This window comes from Drosophila obscura, unplaced genomic scaffold, assembly GCF_018151105.1.
Source record: "Drosophila obscura isolate BZ-5 IFL unplaced genomic scaffold, ASM1815110v1 contig_4, whole genome shotgun sequence".
NCBI lineage: Eukaryota > Metazoa > Arthropoda > Insecta > Diptera > Drosophilidae > Drosophila > Drosophila obscura.
The window spans coordinates 3,268,515-3,277,576 of NW_024542828.1; the positions used below are offsets into that span (position 1 = coordinate 3,268,515).

At 42.3% G+C, this 9,062-nt stretch overlaps 2 protein-coding genes across 19 annotated transcripts in view; both read right to left on the bottom strand.

The window, feature by feature from the left end:
- Positions 1–7,306, bottom strand: part of LOC111071194 (synapse-associated protein of 47 kDa) — a 32,089-nt gene extending 24,783 nt beyond the window's left edge. For 15 of the 18 annotated variants that reach the window (XR_005968173.1, XR_005968172.1, XR_005968174.1 and 12 more), the window contains exons 1-2: positions 6,890–6,999; positions 6,012–6,634 (exon numbers count right to left, since the gene is read on the bottom strand). Coding sequence is in view for 15 of the 18 variants with exons in the window: in XM_022362473.2 (XP_022218165.1) it covers positions 6,012–6,235 (224 nt within the window). In the remaining 3 variants the exon portion in view is untranslated. Of the gene's footprint in view, positions 1–6,011; positions 6,841–6,889; positions 7,000–7,045 lie in introns of those variants that run through there. The other 3 variants (XM_022362406.2, XM_022362415.2, XM_022362424.2) reach the window with 3 other exon arrangements.
- A 361-nt stretch (positions 7,307–7,667) lies between these two features.
- On the bottom strand, positions 7,668–8,395 carry LOC111071283 (mitochondrial import inner membrane translocase subunit Tim16). Its single transcript, XM_022362545.2, has 2 exons — positions 8,105–8,395; positions 7,668–8,046 (listed from the first exon to the last, which is right to left on the bottom strand). Exons 1-2 carry the CDS (start codon positions 8,265–8,267, stop codon positions 7,784–7,786), a joined length of 426 nt encoding a protein of 141 aa, XP_022218237.1. The 5' UTR covers positions 8,268–8,395; the 3' UTR covers positions 7,668–7,783.
- Between the last annotated feature and the right edge of the window lie 667 nt (positions 8,396–9,062).

The window sequence follows — 9,062 nt, forward strand, 5'->3', positions numbered from 1 at the left end:
TTAGTTGACTTCCGTGCGTGCACTTTTCCATCCTCCATCCCCCAGTATCATTTATCTTTATTCGTTGAGGAAAGGAAAAGCTGCCAGCATATGTTTCCCACAGAATTTCCATATGCTGACTGCCGTGTCCTGATTTCATTTTACTTTTGAATCAAGAGAAACAGAGACAGATAGAGAGAGATGGAGAGAATCCAAACATCTGCATTATTAGCACCTTTTGGCCAGGGCCAGCCTGGGGGTCACTTTACGAGCAGCATAAAATTTTATTCATTCGTATTTTTCCCCTGTTGTTTTTGTTGCGTGTGAGGGCCATAAAAGTCTCTCCGTTTGCCAAAAACCTTTGGCACACTTTGGCATTTCTGCGGCATAATTGACCGCCAATTGATGTGGCAGAAGTGGGCCACAACCCAATCCTTGCCATGAATACAACGGACAGCACTCAGCGATTTTTAGGGTCGAAAAGTGCATCTATAAAAATGGTGTTAAGTTGATTGGACATTTTGATGGCCTTTGATTAGTTACAGAACGCGGAAAAACGCGAAGTGAAGGCTGAGCTTTAATAAGAAAAACCCAACCTAAATAGGTGGCATTTTTTTTCTATAGGAAACTGTAGAATATAGAAAATATAGTGGAGAATCGTTATACAGATTCTAAGAAGAAGATTCTAATAATCCAAAAGAATATTTTGTACAAAATCTCAGTTTGATAGCTCTTAAAATATATAGAAATTGTAGAAGAATGGCAGGACAGCTAAGGGCTGCTCCAAAGGTTTGGAAATATATGAATTTATTTACAAATGAAACTCAGAATCCCCAGTTAAATCTATTTAAGCCCCTTAGCTATTAATTCCCACGGATTTCCTAGAAAAACCATTGAAATCTGAACCAAATCCACCTGGTTTCCATATATGTACATTAAAAATACCCCATAGCGTGAGCTAAAGATCAACAAATGAATTCAAATTTCCCCGCCTACCACACATTTATTTTCCTAATTCCCTCGTGTGTGTGTGTGTGCAATTCCCTAGCCAACAATCAAATGTTAAAAAATTCGTGACAAAGACTTCATTTGCATAAAAATTAGTTCTATATTTATGGCACAAGCGGAAAAAAATGCCGCCCAAAGCAATAAATATTAATTTGTGGACCAAACAATAAGCACTGATAGAAGCAGAACCACAGTCCGGTCAGAGGTGTAGTCAGTAGACATAACCACAGTCCAGAGGTAGAACCACAAGACGGAGGTGGGGCCAGAACTGGTAGCCAGAGACAAAACCAAACCCACAGACATGATTTAAACACAATAATCGTATATTCACTCAAAAACTAGCCCAAAAAGGACAGCATAAATTGAATTAAATTGCGACAGCTGAAAAAAATACACCAAGCAAATAGTTTTAGGGGGTCCAGAAGGAACCATCGCCAACTGCCCCACCCACGGCAGCCCCCCGCACCGCGCCGCAGCTGGCAATTAAGGCCGAAAGCCGAGCGAGGAAACGAAACGAAATTGCACAAACAGCAATTGCCGTATTTTGTATTTTTCCTTCTTTATTTTTTGGGGTGGTGCAGGGAGAGCGAGATCTGACCACACACAAAATTGTTGCTTTTGGTGTTGGTGTCGGCTGGGGCGTTTGGCTCGAGTCTGCTGCCCGTTAATTTGGCTGGAAAATGTCAAATGGCGAGCGGTCGAACGACCGGACGACCGAACAAGGCGTCGTTAGCACCCACGCGGTGGCTGGTGGCTATGCGGCTATGCGGCTATGGCCACGGTTATGTGTCGTCCTGTCCGGGCATGAAATTTTAATACCGCCTTTAAATTTAAGTAGCCCCCAAAAATTTGTGTTGTTTCTTTCAGGTTTTGAATACACTTTTTGGAGAGGGTAATGCAAAAAAGGCAGCAGCGGTGAAACCTTGCGCCTCCGTAGGCTTTTTATCGAGGTTATTTTATTTCTTGGGACTTTTAAAGGTAAAGCTTCCGCATAATCGGCTTTTGGAGCTTAAGCTGCAAGTAAATTTCTCCAGATCTCTTTCCTTAAAGAGTATCTAAGTATTCGGTTCATGGAAATAAGTTTACTGTGAATTTTTGCATTTGATTTGGCAGGGTTTGAATTGGACACTTCTACGTCTCTCACACTCTTCTTCTCCTATGCCGTCGTCTTTTATTTATATTTGTATATCCTTGGGAAATGTATTTTTTGTGTATTGTGTTTTTCGGGGAGGCCAGATGTTGCATCGATAAATTTCTTTGGGGCTTTTGCTTTCTCCTATTTATTTATTTATATTGAGGCCAGTGCTTTGATTTCATTATGTTTGCAGTGTCGCTGCATGTGGCGGAAAGAAAGTTCTGCTACAGGCAGGTGGAAAAGAAAGAAAGGAAAGACTAAGGTTGATTCCATTCTAATATTGATATAATTTTTTGGGGCGTGGGTAAGCGAGTTTTCTAACAAAGAAGGGGCACACTTTTCAGCTATTTGCATATGGGCAAACATATTCCAATATTTAAGTTGTTTCCTTTCCTATATTTGCATATAGAAAACATATTTCAATCAGACCCCCCCCCCTCCCCATAAACATACGAGTATGCAAATATTTGTTGCTTAACTTTTGTTTTCTTTTCCCAATTTTTACCATTTTTTGAGCCTGATTTGTTTTCCATTTTCCCATCTTTTGAGTCTTGTTTTAATGATGAACACGAAATGGCAGAAAAAAGTTTCATATTTTGCGTTATTCCTTGTCCGAGGCAATCAAGAGTTGCCTCTTACTCGGACGCTTCTTTTAAAGGACATGTGACATGAGTAAATTGTGTCAAGCGGCGTTAAAAATGCATCGCCTCACGTTGTGTCCTGCTTTTTATTTGCCAAGAAATTGGAGAGCTAAAAACCAGATGAGAAATGTCTTGTTTTGGGTTTATTTTATAGCCGTAGCCATAGCCAAAGCCTGCTCTTGCCTTCTATTTTTGGCATAATTTTAGACAAAGGCAAGGGCACAGCACACACACACACACAAACAGAGAACACACATCCGTACGCTCGTGCAGCAACAGAGAGGAGCAAGTGCAAGTGCAAATAGTGTAAATGTCCTTGAAAGCGCCAACAACTTTGGCCCTGGCGCATAGCACAAATGAAATAAAAATGAGAAACGAATGCAGAGGAGCGTAGCAATACAGGTGAAGGAATTCTGGGGTTAAAACTTAGAGGGGAATGCAATTCGGTAATTACATTTCCATGGAATCCATTGCCAGAGGAAACTCTGGTTCATATCGATTTCCCTTGAAATTCTGGTTTCCTGATTGCAGTGCAAAATGCGTAGCATGCTTATTGGGGCGCAGATTGCATTTCGAATTTCCACACGGAATACATACTCTGTCTTTCCCCATTTAAATTCCCACACTTAAATGTATAATTCTGCGCATAATATTATCCAGTATTCCTCATTTAAAGCGAACAAATTTTGCGTATAATCGCCTGTATCAATTTCCCTTGAGCACTTTTTGATTGCAAAAATATTGCGCTGTTCTATTTGCTGCCAATTTTTAATTGAATACCAATCGATTTTGGCCCAAATTCGTGGGAGTTGCTCTAATGAGGGCACACTTTATGCATGACAGGGAAAATTAAATAAATTAATTCATTGAAAATTATAGAGATTTAGCGGTGATTGCTGTTCCATAGATGGGGGGACGGGCCCATCAGCACACACACGTTTTCTGAATTCACAATTATTAAATAGGCTGACAAAAGGCGGACCACAGAATGGTGGGGAGGGGGGCAGCGGAAGTTCGTTCTAGGGAGAGCCAGTGGAGCAGAGCAGGAGGCCAAGGCAGATGGCGTCGTCTTTACTCGTTTTTTGGGGGCTACATCACATGTGCACATTTTGCAGAGAGAACGACGAAGAGAAGAGAGAGAGAGAGCGTGTAGCAGTTCTCTCTCTTTGTATCGATCCACAAAACGAGCAAAAGTCAACTGGAAACTGGAAAGCAACCACCAAAAAGGAACACATCCTGCCTGCCCACCGCCCCCACCATCGGCCATCTGGCTCTGGCTGTGGGTCTGGCTGACATTGGTGACAGTTTTTCGCACACACAAAAAGCTGGTCAAAAAACTGAACTTTTTACAAAGCAGAGAGAGAGAGATAGAGAGGAGGCGGGTCCCGGTCACAGCGGGAGAGCCCTCTGCTCGAATGACTCAACATTTTGTGGTTATGCATAAGCCACGTGCAAAATTATTTTACCCAACAAAACAAAAGCAACGAAAAGCGGAGCAAAGCGTAGCAAAAAAGCATGAAAACATGAAAACCCCCGAACGTGCAGAGAAGCTTGTCCAACTTGTCAATGTCAATTGATAGCGAAAGCAGGGGGTCCTTCGGGGCTGCAGGACGTGGAATAGGCCGTGTGACACATCCACATCAAAGTCAAAGGAAACAGAGGAGCGAAGGAGAGTAGAGACGGCCACTAACCAGAATGTCGTCTGGCACCAGCTGTTGGCAGCTGGCTTCAGAACGTGCCACCCCCTTTTATCGTTTTGGGCTTGACATCCTCTAGCTCGGCTCCACACACAATTAAATATTAATGCGCGAAATTAAGTGAAAAATAGCTGCAATGGTAATGGAGTGTGGGCGGAGCTGGCTTGTCTAAAGGATTAGACAGCAACTTGTGGCATTACCACGGCCATCACATGAAGCTTAACTTGTACAACAGAAAAAAAAAAAGCAATAACGAAAATAATTGGATTTAATTTCATTTGTGTACGGAAAAGGAACTAGGAAGAGCGAGCTATCGTAGCAGTCTAAGGTGCCAATGTTTACCCAGAATTAATTGAGGAGGCGCTAGGGCACACAATTTTGGGTGCGGAATGTTTGCCAGAGATTGATGAAGTGTCCGATACAAACAGATTGGAAAAGGTCAAATGAGTATGGTGGAGAGTGGCGTAAATAGAGGTAAACAATCATTCATTTTTCGGTTAAGGAAGTCATAGAATTGACTAAGAAGCGAAGGCGAATTTGGTTGACTAAATTTGTTAATTGAAAAGCAGAGAAAATACGAATTTTGAATAGAATAATTTAGGGAAACTTATATCTTAGTTATCTACATGGAAATCCATCATTTAAATAGGTTGACCAAAACTTGACTTAAATCAAATCAAATTTCCCTTTTAACAGCTTCAGTAGCCGTTTTCTTCATAGAGAAACAAGATTGGAATAGCAAGACACATTTGCTCAAGTACTCCATTCAAAAATGTAGAAATAACCAATCTTTTCATTGTCTCTCAGTATTTGACCGATAAAACGTATCTGTGGCATGACCAATCGGTTAGTAATGAAATATAAAGGTACAATCGAACAATAAACGCACAAAATATACCATAAATCTACATATGTGCAAGTCTATGTGAATATATAAAGCCCATTTAAAAATGGCAACTCTTTGAATTGAATAATCAAAGAAAACCTCAGGAAATCTTCATTTCTGTTCTCAATTCCAACCACAAGCCAATTTAGTTAATTTTCTTTGCATTTGCAGCACACACAGGCAGGAATTTGTTGCAATCAAAGTTTTGGGGCAGGCAACACAATCGAAATAAATCAAAGTTTCTCTATATATATATTATATCCGACCCGTATGCGGAGTTTATCGGGCTTTTGGCTTGCAGTTTAAGCAATTATGTATAGTCACGTGAGAGCGTGCGGAATGCAATGGATAGCAGCATGAGACTGCTGCAGGGAGGAGGAGAACAGAAAGAACTCCAGCTCAACTATGATAAATGGCCGATGAGGCGGGGAAGACGGCCTGCAGTTGCCCAAATGCTAAAAGGTATAAATAGCAAGGTCATAATGGCACGCCATATCAGGACAGAGACACGGCACGGCACAGAGACAGAATCATGACGGCTGCATGGAAATGGCCAAAGGAGCAGAATCAGCGAAGATGGACTGCTAGGAAGATGAGCAAATCCATGAATGAAATGAGTTGTGTACAGAGAGTGTGACAGTAGTAAAAAGGTTGAATGGACTCACCTTTTGCCAGCTTCCTCGCCTTCGAGTCCCTCGCCGCCAGCGGCAGCGGCAGCAGCTGCTGCTTCCTGATCTATCGAAGCACTGGCCACCGCCTCAGCGGAAGTGGTGGGTGCGACGGCAGCAGGTGCCGCATCTCCTGTGGGTGCTGGGACGTCCTCATCGCCAGCGCCGCCTTTGACGGCGCCAACCAGCGAAGTAAATTGATTTGTTAGACCCGAAAACATGTTTGGTGCGTTTTGTGTGGCTGTTGATGATGCTTTAAAGGATTAGCCTGCTTGGGGGCTCTGCCTGCTGGTGCGCTAATGCTGCGTCCTGCGTCCGAGTGGAGTGTCGTGTGGATGTACACAGAACGAATGCCCCACGAGGCTCCGAAAACCAAAAAAACGTGCGCACGTTCGGCTCTCTCTCACACTCGCTCTCTGCAAAGGCTGCTTGCTGCTGCTGGTGCTGCTTTTCTCTCTCTCGTTCCTTTCGCTCAACTTTTACTACACTTGGCAGAAATTTTTGTATTGGGTTCTGTTCTTGTTTCCGTTTCTTTCAGTGTGTCGCACCACAGAAGTTTCACTTTCAACTCTCGCTCGGGAGTTATGTAAATTTTCGCATTTAATTTCTATTTTCGCACGCTGCAAGATGATTGAAAGAAAAGCAATTCAGATTTTTTTTATCGCAATATGTCGTTGCACAAGAGACCTGAGAGGGCAGACAGGGAAAATCAATAAAACAGGCATATAAATGTCCGAAACGGGCGAATAATGCGTTGCTATTGTGCACAATTTCACGATTCGGATCGATATCTCGCCAGCGGGGGACCACCGTTCGTTCGTATTTCACTTGGATACAATATAGTAAATAATAACGCCCTGGCTATGCCTATTTACCACTTGAGGTTTTTCTTTTTTCTCGGATTGGATTGGGGGAATTGCTCCAAAGACAAGTGGATAGAAACTTTTGGTTTTTACGGCTGCCTACTTCGAAGGTCCTCTGAAAACTGGCAGAGCAGAGGAATTTCAGTTGTTCAAATACCGTTTACTTACTTATCCGTGGCGTCTCTCTGAGTCTCTCTCGCGTCTTCGTCGTCGGTGGCGACTGGAAGGCCCCAATGGATCCACGAACCTCTTCTGCCCACCCACTTCTGATTGTGCAGCGCGTTTTCGTGGTGGAAGGTTTTCCTTTGTGCGCTGGAATTTCTGGCTAATGTCTGCGCATGTGCCAGCTGTTTCTGGCGTTGTTAATGAATGCGATTGAATAAACAATTGACACGTCTGAATATTTAAAACTGCGCAGAAAATATTTGTTTGGAACAGCTGATTCAGTGGACTTATCGATACGAACTTAACCCACTTAACCCAGCTCTATTTGAACACCTTAATTTAAACGAGGTGTTTGTAATCTTTACTGTTTGTAAATCTTGTATCTCCATCCTTTCTCTTAACTTAAAAAACTAAAGTGATCACTTGCACTGCAGTAAAATTCTTAAACTTTCATAATAGTCGCGCGTAAATTGAAATACCATGGGTCGACAAAGGGTTAACCAGGTTCCTGGTTGCACTTCTCTAGCTGGCCGGCTTTGAAACTTAATTTAAATTTTTGAAATGTTTAAATTAATGCAATTGTTAATGCACACCCACACGACCAATATGAACAAATGCACATCACTTTGTTCATACAAATCTATTTACAGCAACACACACAGGTGGTCCGACCTCTTACTTAACACATATTTCATAAATCAATTATTAGCTAATTATTTTCGTTTGGAGGTACATCAGGAATTAGCGTACTGTCCGCCCCCTTCTTGGCGGCGCTTCCGCCTCTGTCGACGCCGCGGGCTCTTCTTTCGGTGGCTGCGGCCGCTGGGCTTTCAGTTCGTCGTCCAGCCGCTCTTTGGCCCGGAAGACCTTTGACTGGAGATAAAAGGAACCGCCTTTACCGCGCTCATTCACACTAAACAGATGCTCGTAGTTCTTGATAATGCTGTCCACGTTCTTAAGGTCTTCAATATTCAAGATCTGCTTGGCCTCCTCAACCGTCATGCCTGGAAGATATATGCAGAGTGAATCATGATTCTCCTTTAACTGCTTTCACCAGCTTACCTGTGCGCAGGTTGGACTCTGCGGTCTTGTCGCCTTGCTTGCCGCCACCTGCTCGACGTGCGGCTTCCTGGGATGCGGCAATCTCCTGCCTGAGCGCCTTGGTGAAAGCGCGTCCCACTGCCTGAGCACCCAGAACGATAATTTGTGCAAGGTACTTAGCCATTGATGTTCTGTCTACACGGTACCACCTGAATTTTGCCGGGTATCTGATACACGATGGTATTTGTTTTCAACCAGACGAGTTTTTTTGACAATTGTATAATGTTCATAACCTAGTTGTTGATATTAGATCGATGTATCGATATAGGTGATAGTTTAATTACAATACGATAGTATTGGTACGATATTTTTGTCGCCGACTATATCAAGAATCGATATTTTTAGAAAATATCGACCTACTGCGCGCAACAGCTCGAAAAATGGACAAGCCCTCCGTATCGTGCAATCTTTGCGGTGAAGTTGTGAAGACAAATGGAAACACATTAAACTTAAGCGCATATATTTATTTTAAAATTGATAGATATGAGTTATGAGTAGATACAGCTCATACTCATACATACAGCTCATACTCATGCATACTCATTGATGAAAAACCGCATTTAAGGACAATTTCCCCTATTAAAAAAGGATGTTGTTGGAGTGCCAATCATAATTATGGTAAAAACAAGACTCGTTTATCATTTGTTATATATTTGTAATTTCGCGGTAATTACACGTTTCAAGCTGTGAACTTGAAGTTGAACTTTGTTTGCGACGCATGGATAAGTGTATGAGGTGTGACGTATGATGTCACAAAATCCAATGCTTTCAAGGATAAAATCCACATCATTCGGGGATTTTTGGTTTCAACCATGAAAAATTTTCCAAATAAACCTTCATAAAGGTATGGTTTGTGACGTCACAAAAATTAACATTCATGGTATATTTCATCCAGGTGAGCAATGTACGAGGCCCCTAA